A 16848-nucleotide genomic window follows, 5' to 3' on the forward strand; every position below is an offset into this window, starting at 1 on the left:
ATTGAATGTGACCAAACACTTCGAGCAAAGCCCTGCAACAGGATCTAGGGTCAAAGTCATCATGGTCTGTTAGATCCTGCATCAGGGAAACATGGCTCCCTCAGTCTCTTGGAGGGGAAGGGCATATGTTCCTCTAGTCCTGCAGAAGTCAAGAGTCTGAACTGCAAGGTCTGCAGATTCCTCTTTGCTCTGCTGAGCAATATCCTCATGGTGGCCTTGCCCTGGGCCGTACCGTGTGATTGTTCTTAATTAACTTTGTTTGCTCTCTGTCATCTCAAGTTCTTTCCTGACACATTGTTCAGTCATGATAAAAACCTGCAAGTTTTCTTTTTCTCACTGTAAATCCGTCTAGAACTTCCTCAGCACTTCCCCCCTACATGACAGTCTTTGCTTTATTCCCACCCCAAATAACTTCAGAGGGAAGTTTAGGACCCTTTCTGTAAAAGAGTAATCCAAGCCAAGGGTCCCATGGCAAATTAATGATAGTAGCGGTCACCTTTAATGCAGGCCACTGAGTGCCAGGCACTGAGATGAGCATTTTACAACTGAGTGTTAAATGAGAGAATTCATTGCCCCAGTTAAAGTAGAGAGAGTACAGATGAAACCGCTTCAGAGAAGCAAAGTGATATCCTTGATTGGCACGAGCATATGGGCTTTGAAGCTGGCAGATGTGAATTTGAGTCTTGGCCCTACCTGCTACTAGCAGTGTGTCCTTGGGCAAGTCACAGCCTCCATTTGTTCATCTGTAAAATGGGAGGAAATGCCGAGTTGTCATGAGGATGAAATGAGAAATGGGGGAAGGTGTGGCACCTGCCTTAGAAAAAGGCTCAAAAATCCTGGCGGCTCCTGTTTTGAGGGCAGGAGGCCTGTCTCATTCCAAAGTCTGCCCTTGTAACCTGTCATTGGGGTTATCTGGGCCCTGAACAACCCTATTTTCTCATTTGTTTTTTCCAGATCATCAAGTTCTTAAGAAAAGCATATTACGTGCTCAGGCCCTCGTGGGGTAGCTGAATTCCCATTTTCAGAGCTGAGCAACCACTTGTGGCTCAGGAAGTGAAACCCTGAGTGTGCTGTTTTAACTGGGGGGTTCTAGGAAAACAGGAAAAGCCAAGTGTGGGAATCGAGCAAATCCTACCCTCTCCCTTCACATCTTCAGTTGCCAGATTCCATCACACACCTCCTTGAGGGCTTCGGGTGAGGGTGGTAGCTGAGGAGAATTTTGCTTTCCTCTGAAAGTTTGTAACTGCTTGCTGAGCAGGACCTGTTCTCACACTTTTTATCTGCCTCAGAATCTTTTTTGCTTCTGTAGTTCCCTCTGTTCAGTCCAGCACGGCCTCCACACTGCCTTCCTCAGAGCTGTCCCCCTCTGCTGCCTCTGTCACTGAGGCCAAGGATCTAACACGGCCTCAGCTGGCAGCACAGGGTGTCTTTACCTGCCCCTCCCCTCCCATTCTTCTGGAATTTGGGGACTGGGAATGGCCCTCTGGCAGGGTGGGGGTGATCACTCATGCCTGCCTCCTTTTTTAGGGGAGATCTTCGAGCTGAAGGCAGAGCTCAACAGTGACAAGAAGGAGAAGAAGAAGGAGGCGGTAAAGAAAGTGATTGCATCAATGACCGTGGGCAAAGATGTCAGGTGTGCAGGTGCAGGCCTGGTGGCAGGCGGGGCTCTGTAGCATGGGTCTAGTTCACATCGCTCCTTGACGGTATCTCTAGGCACCCGTGTCTCCCCTTGCTATGGCTCCCTTCGCAAGCCGCCTTTCCACTCAGAAGGTTTCGTTTACACAGGGGTCCTGTGCTCAGATGCTGCTGGGGTTCAGGGCAGCGGAGTGAGTAGTGAAGTGGGCAAAGTCAAAAAGGCAGGAACCCTGTCAGAAATTCTAGAGGTTTGCTGCCAGCTGGGGAAAACAAACCCAGTATGAGCAGGTGTGGCTTTTTAAAAGAATAAGAAATCTAGATTTTTTCATTTTGAATCTTATTTTTAAGATTGCTAGATGATATTAAACAAACATTGCAGTGACACTGACACACATCTGCGGATGGGATTCATCGGATCTGTCACCAGTTCACAGCCTCTGGTTTACATCTGACCGCCAGAGCAGCTGATGGGTAGCATGCCACTTCTCCATTGCTCACGCTCTTCCCCTGTGTAGACTGTCCCTTTTCCCTTTTCCGTTTACAAGCTTGTTTCCCATCTCTGAAAACCCATTCAAGGTCTCCTTGTTGCCTTCCCTCGTCACTCCAGCCCACTTCCCTGAGTGTGCAGCATTTGTTCTGTGTTCCTGTCATCTGGCACTAATTCTAGACTGTCCTTTTCTGATGTGTACTTGTGTTCACCTGTCCACCATGTCATTAAGTCCCCGGTGACAGGGACTAGATTTTGTAACAACCTAACAGTTGCATAGTATTTGAGAGTATGCAGAAAACTTTCAGATATGTTTTTCAGTTCCTTACAATTCCCACATTGTACGTAAGAATGTGTTTACTGCCAGAGAAACCAGATAAAGAAGGGATATAGGGACTGCCCCCAGTCACGTCGTTCATAGCAGAACTAGGACGCAAGCCCAGCCCTTCTGAAATCAAAATCCAAGGTGTTTCCATGCATACCCCCTCCTCTGTGCCTGCATGGTGCCCAGCCATGCCTCATAGGCCTGGGCGCTGATGTGGGGCAGCTCCTCATCTGGGTCGTATTTCTCCAGACTTCTCCATGGATTGCCCTGTCCTGTTGCCACCTCAGCAAGGGACCTCCTGACAGCACCATAGCAGAGACAGTTCTGCAGAGAGACCTGCTGTAGACAGAGTGGCAAAAGGATCAGGCATCTGCTGGAGAACTGGGCCTCCTCCCAAGTCACATCCTTCCCGGACGAAGCCACTCTTCTTCAAATAGAACACCACTGTCACCTCACAGAGGAAGCATCTTTATTCTTCTGTCTCAAGTGAACTTGTGCTGGTGTGGCAGGCCCATCAGCGGTCCCTCCTCCCCCCACCCCTTTCTTCCTGGTTCTTCATCTTCTAAGGTGATGCATCAATGTCAGCATCAACTGGGTTCCTTCCTAAGGGAGCCCAGGGAGCTCACTTTGACCTCTTGAGTCTCTTTTACCATGTCTTCAACCATTAAGTCACAAGACTTGAGAGGGGAGGTGAAGATTCCAGAGAGAGAAAATTGACCTCTAAGCATATTTCACATCTCAACGGTCTTGGGACTCTGGGGTTCCATGTTGGGAAGGGTTCCACCCAGAATAACAGCAGTCATGAGCACAGGTTTTAGAGTCAGACCTGGCTCCTCAGGCAAGTTATTTGACATTTATGAGTCTCAGTATTGTTTTCTGTAAAATGAGGATAACACACTGGCTTCTTGGGGCTGTTAATTGAGATCATGCATATAAAACCCTTAGTGCTAAGCCCAGCTATATAGTACATGCTCTTTGCATGCTGGGCTAGTTTTTAGTGGGCAGCTGAGGGACCAGATACCTGAAATATATTGTCTTCTTTAATTATCACAAGGGCCCTGTGTAATGGGGTTTTGCTGCACCATTCCTGCAGGTGAGCAAACTGAGACATGGTGGTGGATGAAGGAATTTCCCCAATTTCATATAGTTAGCAGGCGGCAGAGCTGGGTTTGAGCCAGGTCTGATGGGCTGTAGAGTTGTATATGAATGAACTCTGTAAAAAGAATGGAGGACTTTACTTTTCTTTCTTTTTTTTTTTTTTTAAAGATTTTATTTATTTATTTGACAGGCAGAGATCACAAGTAGGCAGAGAGGCAGGCAGAGAGAGAGAGAGAGAGAGGAAAGCAGGCTCTCCGCTCAGCAGAGAGCCCGATGCGGGACTTGATCTCAGGACCCTGGGATCATGACCTGAGCCGAAGGCAGCGGCTTAACCCACTGAGCCACCCAGGCACCCAGGACTTTACTTTTCAAGTCACTTTTTGGGTTCCATTGCTACCCATAAGTGTTCTTGGTAACAGCATAGCTGGTGTCTTCCCTTTTACTAGGAAGTCCTGTTATTTTTTTTCCCCTCTCTCCCATCCACTGTCCCTATTTCCCCACTTTACCCCCAAACCACCCATTAGCTCTCTGAAAAATCTTCTTCCTTTCTTCAGCCTTACCTACACTTATGCCATTTTGATTTTCCAGTGCCCTCTTCCCCGACGTGGTGAACTGTATGCAGACAGACAACCTGGAGCTGAAGAAGCTGGTGTACTTGTATTTGATGAACTATGCCAAGAGTCAACCCGACATGGCCATCATGGCTGTCAACACCTTTGTGAAGGTGAATAGGAGCTTGGTCGGAGGAAGGGCGTGGGTGTTCACTGCTCCATCTTTCCTCTGTCTCGGGGTGGGAGACTATGGCCCTGAGTAAAAGCACTTGGGCTCCTTTCCAGTCCCTCTGACTCCCAGGCTGAGGGCCTCCTAGTCCTCCAGTAGAGGGCTCCCACTGTCTTAGAAAATCAGTTGCTACAGACCCTGCTAACTCATTCTGAGTGATGTAGCCTAAGGCCTGTATTGATCCCCATGTCCCCCCTGGGATGCACCATTGTCCTGCATCCTTTGCCAGGACAGGATTGAGCAAGAATCTGAGAGCTGCTATGTTCGCCTTCTAGACTGTGCCCCTTTCTGTGTTTTCCATCCAGATTAAGGTGCAAACAGCTACTTGAATGGTCAGTTCTGTGTACCTTTAGAACTTTCCTAGCTCCCCTCGCCCTGTCGATGCTCAGATACAGGCACATGAGGGGTTCTGTGGGTTATGGTGCCGGATGGATGTGGGTTTGAATCATGGCTCTGCTCTGTGACTGGGTGAGCTCCCAGTCTCCCTGGGGCCTTGGCTGCTTCACCCTGCAAAACAGGAACAGTACTGTATGCCTGCTGTGAGAATTAGAGTCAACAATACACAAAGCCCCAGCACATCATCTAGCAAATGCTAGATGCCTATACATGGCACTTTGGGTGCTGTCGGCCACATTTGGTGGGCCGTCTGATATTGCTGAGCCTGCCCCTGCCCCTGGCCAATGGCTCGTTCCCCTCAGGATTGTGAGGATCCCAATCCCCTGATCCGGGCCCTGGCTGTGCGGACCATGGGCTGCATCCGCGTTGACAAGATCACAGAGTACCTGTGTGAGCCACTCCGGAAGTGCCTCAAGGATGAGGACCCGTACGTGCGCAAAACAGCAGCTGTTTGTGTCGCCAAGCTGCATGACATCAATGCCCAGCTGGTAGAGGACCAGGGCTTCCTGGACACCCTTAAAGACCTCATCTCTGACTCGAACCCCATGGTAAGCCGTTGCCACCCACCATACCACTTCCACCACCTCCTGGGTTGCTTGGGAATACCTTGGCTTCCTCCTCCACCAGGCACTCCCCAGTTCCTGGAAGTCAGAGCCTTGCTGGGTGGGCTAATTGTCCTCGTGCCTATGGTGGTTCGGGCACCATCTTTGGAGGGAGTTAGAACTGGATTCTCCCCTTTGTGCTCTCTCTAACATGAACTATATTTCCTTTGGTGGGCTGCCTAACCTTCCAGAGCCCTCTTTTTTTCATTAGTAAGATGGATCTAACTCCGTGACTGGCAGGAGTGAGGCTTAAGCTGTGAAGGTAACACAGTGGGCATACAACCAAGACTAGTGTGCTCCTTCCCTTTCCAGTCACTGTCATTGTCACTGTCCATTGGCGGGCTCTGAATGTGAGGTACTTTTCCCTCTCCTCACATCTTTGGGGTTGCAGGGTTGTAGAGGGTCACCTTTGAAGTAGCATAGCCTGGAGGGCAGGGCCTCAGGATGTCGCTGGGAGGGGAGCCCCTCTTTTTTCACGTAATAGCAGTTTGGAGGGCAATTCACCAGCCTCTGTTTAAAGTGAAATGCACAGACCCCTCAGCCCAGCCATCCCACTCTGTCCTATGGAAACTCTGACTACACAGGACCCTGAGTGGCCAATACAAGATTGGCCATTGGAGCACTGTCTGTTACAGGGAAAAGTTGAAAACCCTGCAGAACACACATAAAAACAGCTGCTCTGGTAGAAATGGCTGGAGTGCCCAAGGCTTCACCTGACATCCCCTCTGGACTCCAGCCCCCATCTGTTCCCGTGGCCTGCAGAGCTCTGCAAGAATCTTCTAGCTCCAAGAAGCACACTTGACACTCCCTGAAGTGAGCTCTTGTAGCCAGTAGGCAGGGGCTATGTGTTGGGTAGCTAGGAATATTTTCTGTTGCCAGGCATTTGGAGCTGGATCTTTCTTTTGTTTGCCCTCTTTTTTTTCCCTCCCCTACTGGGGAAGGGGTCCTTAACATCCATTCTGGTTTACAGCTGAGTTAGTAGGGTGAATGCTCAGAGTGGGTCTCCATGCTGCAGGCCCTACCCGTTGGGTCCTGTCATTTCAGGATATTCAACCTCTGACCTGCCAGCATGATTAGTCCCAATGTCCCTTGGCCCGAGCAACACCCCCAGCCTATATCCCTTCCACCCTCTCAAACAGGTGGTGGCAAACGCAGTGGCTGCCCTCTCAGAGATCGCTGAGTCTCACCCCAGCAGCAACCTGCTTGATCTGAACCCACAGTCCATTAATAAGCTGCTGACAGCCCTGAACGAGTGCACCGAGTGGGGCCAGATCTTCATCCTCGACTGCCTAGCCAACTATACACCCAAGGATGACCGGGAGGCCCAGAGGTGAGCAGGCTGCTCCTTGCTTGCCAACCTAGTGGAACCTGGTCCTTGCAGAGCTCCAGCCATGAGCTGAGCCTCAGACCTCTGCTGGGCCCTTTGCCAGGGCCTTGCCCCACAGACCATCCTCAAGGGAAGCCAGAGCCAGGCAGTCACCTTTCTGCTCAGCATGGTACAGACAGAACAGAAGCCAGAGTCCGATCTGGTTGTTGACAGAGACCCCAGTCACCTTGGGCTGAGTAAAGGAGGTGGATAGCACCAGAGTCACCATTCGTTGGATTCTTCCTGGGTGGCTGGGGCTCTGCCGAGTGCTTCCTATCCATTAGATGCTCCTTAAAGCACCTCTGTGAAAGCTGCCCCATCATTGCCCGCATTTTACAGGTAAGGAAAGACTGGTTTAGAAGGCGGATGAACTCATGCAGGTCACCCGGCTGGGACTCCCTGACCTTTGGTCATAACCAACATAATACCTTGCCCCTTTTGAATGCCCTTCCAGTGTGGGGGAGGTGGGGGAGGGCCTTAACACTGACCCAGTATTTATTAACTACTGTACATGGTGCTTAGGGCTTTGTATACATTGTCTCATGTAACCCTGGGAAGATGCCACCGTCATCTCCGTCTTCTAGATGAGAAAACTGAGACTTAGAGTGGTTTTAACCTGTTGGGGTCAATTAGCAAGCACCAGAATCAGAATCTCTTACAGAAAACATGCTTTCTCAGTAACTAAAACCAGGGTGTTGCCCTTGTCTTTCTCTCCTGTTTTCCGTTTTGGAATGGACCCCAGCATCTGCGAGCGGGTCACCCCCAGGCTCTCCCACGCGAACTCTGCTGTGGTGCTCTCTGCTGTGAAGGTGCTGATGAAGTTCATGGAGATGTTGTCCAAGGACCTGGACTACTATGGCACGCTGCTCAAGAAACTGGCCCCACCCCTGGTCACGCTGCTGTCGGCCGAGCCAGAGCTGCAGTACGTGGCCCTGCGCAACATCAACCTCATTGTGCAGAAAAGGTACCCGGACTGCCACATGCACGCACAGTGCCCCTGGTGTGGCGGGGAGGAGGGATGGCTCCTTCTGGGAGCAGGACACTAAAGGGAAAGTGACCTGTCGCTGTGTAGGGAGTCTCAGGAGCTTAACCCTGAAGTCTTAACCACAGGCAGCTTTGTCCCCCGGGGGACATTTGGAAATATCTGGAGACATTTTTGGTTGTCTGACTTTGGGGGTGCTATTGGCACCTCATGGGCAGAGGCCAAGGGTGCTGCCCAATGTCCTACAGCGTGCAGGACAGCTTTCACCCCCAGGGACCACCCTGCCCAAACTGTCAGTAGTGCTGAGGGTGAGAAACTGTGGCTTAGCCTGTCGAGGTAGCAGATGAGGTCAAGAGCAGCGTGGTGCTGCTTAACCGCAAACAAGGGATGGCTCCACAGTCCACAGAACCTCCTGAAGCAGGGTGTAAGATTCTGTGTGTATATTTTTCCTCAGGACAGAGGCTATAGCATTAATCAAATTCTCTGAGGTCAGAGGACTCCAGAGTGGTGAGATGCAGCAGACTTCTCATTGGCCTTGGGCCTGAGGAGGGGTATGTGAGAGTCAAATGCCCATATCCAGCGGCGCCTGGGTAGATAAGTCAGTTAAGCATCTGATGCTTGATCTCAGTTCAGGTCTTAATCTCAGGGTTGTGAGTTCAAGCCCCACATTGGGCTCCACACTGGGCATAGACCCTACTTTAAAAAAAATAAAAAGGAGGAAGCCCATTTCCACTGGCCCCATGGGAACAGTCACAGCTCTAAGCCACTGCTCCTAAGAGAAGGTGCCTGATACCCAGGATAGGTAGAGTTGAAAAAAAGCAGTGTCAGTCTGAGGGGCCCAGGATAGGAGGGGTTCTCCGGAAGTCCAGCAAACAGTGGGGCTGGTCTCTGGAGTTTTCCTCCCAGCCTTTTTGGTCAGATGGCTCACTCAGCAGCCAACTCCTCCTTGCTGGGTGCAGAGAACAGGGTCTCTTGTAGACATTCTTTCTTGGAAGACGGCACTTCTCCCTGTCCTTGTAGCATCATTCCAGCTCTTAGGGCACTCCTGGGGGCCCAGAAGTTTCAGTGGAGTCCTAGCAGTTGTGAAGGTTTGGGAGGTAAATTTGGGAAAGCTTTTTGAGTGCCTAAGCAGAGCCATGAGACGAGGGATTCATTCGTAGTTGTGGGTGGGATTTAATAAGGTGTAGTGACCTGTAGATCCCGATCAGTGTGAAGGGCTCCCTGTGCTATATTTAACATGGCAAATCTCTTAAGAAGTTGACCGTGTTGCTCAGGCACCATCTGGCCCAGTCCCCACATAGTTGGGCAGCTTTTTCCAGGTCCTGATTGCAGAAACCATGTCTCCCCCGCCCCCCGGCTTGGGACCTTGTCTCCCCAACCAGGCACAGCAAAGGCTCCTTGCTTTGCCGGGACCTCCCTGCAGTTTGCACAGCAGCACTGAGTCCTGCCCAAGTAGGATCTCTCCTTTTTCTCTGCTGTGTCTTCTCCCCTCCTCACCGCCTACCCTCATTCTTTTCCTTTCTTCAGTTCTAGAAAGGGCAGAGAAGTAGGAGTTGAGGGTGGTGACTCTCGATTCCATCCTTATTAGCACTAAATGTGTGACCTGGTGCAAGGCCCTCCACCATCTGCTTTCCTCATCTAAGAAAATCGGTGGACGGTACCAGTCGAGGGAAGAGCAGCAACACTGGTGACAGCGCCACACAGCAGGTGCCTTCCCTGAGACAAGCCTCGATCCTGATAGCTGCTTCCCGTCTAACTCTCACGACAGCCGTGTGATGTAGACACCTGTTGGGATCTCTGGGATGACCCCACGCTCAGAGATTCACTAGAAGGGCTCGTGGGAGTCAGCATATCGTTTTCACGGCTTAGATTTAGTATGGCTGTAGTAACACAGGTAGAGTCGAGGAATCCATGTACAGGCTTCCTTATGGACCGTCCTCCCATGAAGGGGGTCACACAGAGTGCAGTCATCCCCGAGCAGCAAGGTGCAACAACATGTGTGTAATTTTTCTGTCCAGGGATGCCTATTAGAGACTCTCCGTACCCTGGGTTTTTACTGGGGACTGATCACACCTTCCAGAATTTCAGACTCCTAGAAGGAAAGCAGGTACTCAACATAGATCATACAAGGAGTCTAGGCATAGTTAGCCACCTTTATCATTTAGGGAACAGTGAGAACACTCCCAAAAACAGAGTTCCAGATGCCAGGCCTTTCTAAGACTGGAGACTGAGGCCTGCAGTGGTAACACTTCCTACGTGGTGTCATTCTAATTGCATGAGTGAGGAAGCAGAGGCCCAAGGTCAAAAGCTGGGACTATGGAGGTCTGATTCTCATGCCCGTCGCCTGCTGCCTGCTCCCTCTCAAATATGAACACTGTCTTGCTCATATTCTCTCTTCCCATCCTGGGATATGGTTGGACATACGATGGCAAGTCCGTGGACCCTCACACAGGATCATGCAGCCATGGTAGTGATTGCCTTCACAGGTGTCAGGATCTACTTTAGACCCCAGAAATGCCCCAGTAATTTGGGGTTTTCTCACAGGGCTTATGCTTTGATTTTTGCTCTTTGGACAATCTTATCTTGCCACCAGGCCTGAGATCCTGAAGCACGAAATGAAGGTCTTCTTTGTGAAATACAATGACCCCATCTACGTGAAGCTGGAGAAGCTGGACATCATGATCCGTCTGGCCTCCCAGGCCAACATCGCCCAGGTCAGCAGAGGGCTGTAGCCAGGGCTGTGAGCTTTGGTGTTGGGCAGCAACACCACCACCAAGCTGTGATCTCTGAGCGGACTGACATTGCATCTCATGACGAGCACTTAGCACAGGGCTCTGTAAGCAAGCACTCAACAATCTTAACTGGTATTTTTATGATTAAAGCCTTTGTTTTCCCAACTATTACTTATTATCCATCCACTGAAAAGTAATAGTTAGGAGGCCGTGCTAGCTAGCACAGCCTAAACAGAGGTTGTCCAGTCCTGCCAACTAGTTCTTCCCCGCTTTCCTCTTGGGGCATCTGATAGCTCTCTCCTTCCCTTGGCCCTTCTTCCTCGAGCAGGAGGAAGAATCCCACCTTTTAGGGGTCCGTGCGTACCCATTGTCCCAGCATGTTGGTTACCCTGGGAGATCCACTCCTCCCCAACCCCATCTTCTCTGTTTGGGCCACAGGTCCTGGCGGAGCTGAAAGAGTATGCAACAGAGGTGGATGTGGACTTCGTACGGAAGGCTGTGCGAGCCATTGGGCGCTGTGCCATCAAGGTGGAGGTGAGGCTCTGGGACTCTGTCCTCTGTAGGGGGAGAGGGAGGGAAAGGAAGCTGAAACCAGGAAACCAGTCTGATTCTAGCAGAATATGCCAGCTACTCCTGATTCAGGAAGGCCTGAGAGTTACTGCTGGAGGCCCCAAGGCACCCATTTTGCAGATGATTGGGTTCCTTTTCTCTCTGTGATCACCTTTAGGCCTTCAAGTTGTTGCAGATGAAAAAACCCACCTGTAACCATGGGTTTTCCCGCAGCCCTAGCTGCTGGTGGCCCTGGTAGACTTAGCTTTCACTTCATGGAGTTTTGGAGCAGGGTTCTCTGCCTGCTGAACATTTTAGCAGTAATCATGATTTAGCTGTCCATATGCCCTTTTGCCCAAGCTCCCAAGGCTGTCCAGACCCCTGTGTCCTGGCATTTCATCCCTCCTATTCCCTACCTATGGTGACATTCCTTGACCATTGAGCTAACTTTAAGTTAGTCCATTGAGGACTGGGAGATCCTCGGACAGCTGGTCACCCCAGCCCAGCCCCTTGAGGCATTTTCCCCTTATGATGGCATCCTGAGAATCTCTCCCGCAAGGGCCTTAGTGCAGCATACTGGAATAAGGGGTGGGGAGTGGTGGTCCAAGTAGAGACTTTCTGGTTTTGGTCATAGGAACCCATTTTGGGAAACTAGTAGAAGTGAGTTGGTGCTGGGCTGAAGCACAGTCACTGCCCTCAAGGCTTGGCCTGGAGGCACTTCAGATACCCTCCCCACTCTCAGGAGCTCTACTGGCCTTCTTGGTCTAATTCTGTCTCTCTGCGTCTCTGCCATCCCCAGGCTGTCCTTTTGTACTCATTCTCTCACTTGTTATCTGGGGAGAGTGTTCTCTTGTTTACCCTCTGTGGCAAGGAAGGGGGCAAGACATGACTGAGTCCTTGGCCAAAACATGGTCATCAGAAGTTCTCTTGGAGAGGCGCCTGGGTGGCTCAGTGGGTTAAAGCCTCTGCCTTCGGCTCAGGTCATGATCCCAGGGTCCTGGGATCGAACCCCGCATCGGGTTCTCTGCTCAGCAGGGAGCCTGCTTCCTCCTCTCTCTCTCTCTGCCTGCCTCTCTGCCTACTTGTGATCTCTGTCTGTCAAATAAATAAATAAAATCTTTAAAAAAAAAAAAAAAGAAGAAGTTCTCTTGGAAGTGGTTGCAAGGCCCTTGCCCACATTCCTCTTCCCACAGCAATCTGCAGAGCGCTGTGTGAGCACGCTGCTCGATCTCATCCAGACCAAGGTCAACTACGTGGTCCAGGAAGCCATTGTGGTCATCAAGGACATCTTCCGCAAGTACCCCAACAAGTATGTGCCCATCCCTCCAGCGTGAGGGTGATGTGGCTCTGCTGGGGACAGGCATGTGGGGGGAAGAAAAGCAACAAAGAACCTCTCCTTTTTCTCTTGATTTCTCTGCCACAAATGGCATTCTCAGAAGAAACCTATTGTTTTTTCTTACTTCTCTTGAATCACCCCTCCTCCACTCCCCAAACTAAATAAGCACTAAAATGTAACAGATAAACTCAAATCCCATTACTCACCACCCTCTCAGGATCTTGTGGGGCAGCTTCCTGTCTCTCTCGGCGCCTGCTGGGCCTCTTCTGGGTTGCCTGGGCTCCTTCCTGCTCATGTGCTGGCTGTGTGCTCGTCTCTTAGGTATGAGAGTGTGATCGCCACACTGTGTGAGAACCTGGACTCCCTGGATGAGCCTGAGGCCCGGGCCGCCATGATTTGGATTGTGGGCGAGTACGCCGAGCGAATTGACAACGCCGACGAGCTGCTGGAGAGCTTCCTGGAGGGCTTCCATGATGAGAGCACCCAGGTGAGCCACCAGGTGGGGCGACTTGGGCCAGGGTGTGGGTCGTGACTGGCAGTTTGGTACTGGTGCAGTCCATCCCACCCTGAAACCCTCCCCTCAGCCAGCAGGCCTCAGGCCCAGCCCTTCATGATATAGCACTGACAGTGTGGACACATAGTGGGGCTGACAGGGGTGGCCCCTTTTCCTCTCACCCTGCATTAGCTATGGGGTTCTCTGGGGACAGTCTGTGATGGTGGACACTGAAGGTAGGCAGAAATTTCCAGCTTTCATTTCATATTTATCTTTGGATAAGTAAGACATTCAATTAGTTCAAAATTGAAAAAATATGAACAAGTATATGGTGAAACGTCTCCTTCCTACCAGTCTCCTGGTGGCCCAGTTCCACTCACAAAGATTATCAGTGTCATTTATTGGTTTCTTGGGGATACTTCCAGGGACGGTCTAAGAATACACATCCCCTACATGCAAGTAAACATACACGTATATAGTTGGTTCTCGTTATTTGTGATAATTATTTTCTATGAAGTCACTGCAAACGCTGAATTAGCGAGTATTAAACCATTGTTCCTACAAGCCTCTGATCACAACTTTTTTGTTAATCGATACATTATCTTGTTTTTTGTGTGTTTCTTATTTAATACATATTATTGATTCATTCACATTGAACTCATGGCCACCAGCGCTACAACTCACGCCTACACAAAGCTTCTCTAACAACATTACTTTCTTCATAAGGCCCATCACCTCCTCACGCTAGTGTTCGCTAGCCAGCACTTCAGCCTGACCCTTGGGGCAGGGTCTGTCATTAACAGTGAATCATCAACAAAAAGCAGAACGTGAAAGATGTGGCAGGTAAATAGATTGTGAAGAGGACACTTGTTTATGGTATGAGGGCAGAAGCAACAAGGCAGAGCATCACCTCCTTTGACCTCCGCTGGGAATATGTACCTCGGGCAGCTTGAACTTTTCACTCTTCTACACTTTGTTGTGAAAGATCACGAAAGCTCCCCAAACATTGATTTTGGTGTTACAAGTACGTTATAGGAACTAGGTACATTCCAAATACAGGCTCTGCAGATAATGAGGGTCCACCGTGTATATGTCGCCTATCTATCTATCTATCTATCTATCTATTTATTTATTTATTTATATAAATAAGTGGTCTCCACGGGTGGCATGGAACCCAGTGTGGGGTTTGAACTTGTGACCCTGAAATCGAGACCTGAGCTGAATTCAAGAGTCAGACATTGAACCAACTGAGCTACCCAGGCATCCCATTTCTTGAACTGTGGGGCACGTGGCTGGCTCTGTCGGTACAGCATGTGACTTTGGATCTCGAGGCTGTGAGTTTGAGCCCATCGTTAAGTGTAGAGATTACTTAAAAATAAACACTACTGGTAGCGCACTGTACACATTCAAATTGTACAGCACCGTGCCTTTTTCCCTTAAGAATGTATCTGAAGGTGCTGTTGTTACTAACTGATAGGATGCTTCACGGCTGCATAGTGCCATGTTTATTTAACCAGTCTCCCCTGATGGTTATGTAGGTGTTAGTCTTCTGCTCTTTTAATCAATACTGCTATGAATAATGTATGTAGGTCGCATGTGTGAGTAGCTGGGGGATCAGTTGTGAGATAAATTCTTTCTGGTGAAGGGGACTATGCACTGGAGACATGGGAAGCTGTTCCCCATTTCCTTTGGTGTAGGGACTGTTGTGGTTTATAGTCCAATCTCAGAGGTAGCATAGCCCTCCCCTTACTTTCTTGTCAACCTCATATGTTCACAGACTGTTTTTGCCAGTCTGGTGAACAATAAGGTGTACCTTGGTTGGTTCTGTTTGCATTTCTGTTGAGTGGAGTTGAGCATCTTTTCATGTGTATCCCCTTTTTTGTGAACCAGGCACTGTCTGCTCATGCAAGAGAGCTTTTAAATGTGTTTGTAAGCACCGAAATCTTTGCTGCCCAACGGGGGAGTGTGTTCTGTTGGGTCAGAGCATGAGCTTGGAATAGGAGATCCCAGTCTCCAAACCCTTCTTTTGTCCCTTCTTGGCTCTGTGGTTGTACACGAATTCTCTGCCTCTCTGAGCCGCAGTTTCCTCAATTATAAAATGAGGTTCATAAGACTGTGCCTGATCCTCTTGCTCTGCAAGTTATATAGAATGCTTTGTGCAATGTCCTTATTGGGCACCCAGGCCGTGATAAGCACTCGTGAGTGGTAGTATTGGTGTTGATCAGAATTGGTTTAAAAGTAAACTGGTCCATGGGGCGCCTGGGTGGCTCAGTCATTAAGGTCTGCCTTCAGCTCAGGTCATGATCCCCGGGTCCTGGGATTGAGCCCTGCATCGAGCTCCTTGCTCCATGGGGAGCCTGCTTCTTCCTCTCCCTCTGTAGTTCCCCCTGCTTATTCTGTCTATCAAACAAATATGTTTTTAAAAAAATTTTTTTTTAAAAAGTAAACTAGTCCAGGCAACAAACCCCTGAGGACCTACTGCTTTCCTGTAGCTGGTAAGTTCCGGGAGTGTGTTTTCTTCCGGCATTCTTGGATGAGGATGCCCAGATGGCGGCAGCAGGGCTGTGTGTGTCTCCCCGGGGTGGTTTCTCCTTTAGGAAGACTCCCAGAATTAGGGCCTATTTGGTGTCAGTGGTTCCAGGCTATGACCTATAATAGCACGGTGACTTCCTTAACTCCCTTCCCCCTGGTAGTTCCAGCAGCGGTCCAGGCCTGTTTGCATCAGCCTGTGCCAGTCGCCATGATTCCAATTGGCCAGGTTTATCAGACTCCTCTCCCAGTCTCCATCAGTCAGAGAGGAGGATGATTCTCTGAAGGAAAGCCAGTATTTCTCTTAACCAGAAGACAGACTAGATGCTAGATGGGCAAAAACAACAGATGTCCATCACAGAATAATAGTCTTAACTCCTACCATCACCCACTCCCACTGCCACCTGCCAAGTCTACTATTAGCCTGCCCTGGGCTGCTTTTACTTTCAGCATACTAGCCTCCTCACTTGCTAGTCTTGGAGAGAAGCAGTCTGACTTGGGATCCCTTCTGCCCCCCACCATCAAGTCCTGCCTGGGATTAGTACAGAGAATGTCCTCTGGGGGGTGTTTCTGCAAAACTAAAGTAGATCTTTTGTAGCCCCTTCCCTGTTGGGCAAAGTCTGCTGGAGAGCTCAGGCTTAGAGAAGTCAGCAAGGGAAGCTAGAACTGGAGCCTGGGTTGGGGAAAGGAATCTAATCTATGCTCCTCCCCTACCCCCACTTTGGGTGGCCTGGAGCAAGTTAAACTTGCCAAACCAGTTTCTTCTTCTCCAGTGCAGGGTTGCTGCAAAGCTGATTGGATGATGTGTATAGACTGGGCACTCCAGTGTGGCTGGGTGGTGGTGATGGCACTTTTAATTAAGTGGCCAGTTGCCTTCGCTTCCTGGGTGCACAACACCATAAGGAGTTTTTATAAGCATACTTGTTTAGTGCTTTGCAGTTTGGGAACTTATTTAATTTATTATATTTATTTATATTTTAATTAAATTTTTAAAAATATTTTATTGATTTGACAGAGATCACACATAGGCAGAGAGGTAGGCAGAGAGTGGTGGGGGAAGCAGGCTTCCTGCTGAGCAGAGAGCCCGATGCAGGGCTCGATCCCAGGACTCTGGGATCCTGACCTGAGCTGAGGGCAGAGGCTTTGACCCACTGAGCCATCCAGGTGCCCCATTTCAGTTAATTTTTTGTATATGTTTATTATTACATTTATTGGGCGTGGAGCCAAACACGGGGCTTGAATTTACAACCTGGAGATCAAGACCAGAGCCAAGATCAAGAGTTGTATGCTCAACCAACTGAGCCCCACAGACACCCCAGGGAGCTTATTTTAGATTATCTCTTTGAGCCCCCTTGTCCTGGGCTCCTAGGCCTCTTTAGCCATGGACAGGGAGCTCAGAAAGTCTTACCTGGGGTGGTATGTCAGTCCAGCCTGCGTCTTGCCCCTGTCTGGATGGCAGGATGGTTGTCCTGAACATGCAGGCTGACGTGGGGTGTCAGCGTGTTAGTGAGGCTGGGAGGCCTCAGGCTAGTGGTCAG

General features: G+C 49.9%; 1 protein-coding gene across 7 annotated transcripts in view; it reads left to right on the forward strand.

Annotated features, from left to right (window-relative positions):
• AP1B1 (adaptor related protein complex 1 subunit beta 1) overlaps positions 1-16848 on the forward strand; it is a 51663-nt gene that overhangs the window by 18191 nt on the left and 16624 nt on the right. For all 7 annotated transcript variants that reach the window (XM_044243971.1, XM_044243972.1, XM_044243973.1 and 4 more), the window contains exons 3-11: positions 1528-1633; positions 4134-4269; positions 5024-5269; positions 6463-6653; positions 7432-7653; positions 10265-10385; positions 10842-10937; positions 12146-12261; positions 12610-12775. In XM_044243971.1, the coding sequence (XP_044099906.1) occupies positions 1528-1633; positions 4134-4269; positions 5024-5269; positions 6463-6653; positions 7432-7653; positions 10265-10385; positions 10842-10937; positions 12146-12261; positions 12610-12775 (1400 nt within the window). The remainder of the gene's footprint in view (positions 1-1527; positions 1634-4133; positions 4270-5023; positions 5270-6462; positions 6654-7431; positions 7654-10264; positions 10386-10841; positions 10938-12145; positions 12262-12609; positions 12776-16848) is intronic.

The sequence above is a fragment of the Neovison vison genome, chromosome 3, assembly GCF_020171115.1.
Source record: "Neovison vison isolate M4711 chromosome 3, ASM_NN_V1, whole genome shotgun sequence".
NCBI classification, from domain to species: Eukaryota; Metazoa; Chordata; class Mammalia; order Carnivora; family Mustelidae; genus Neogale; species Neogale vison.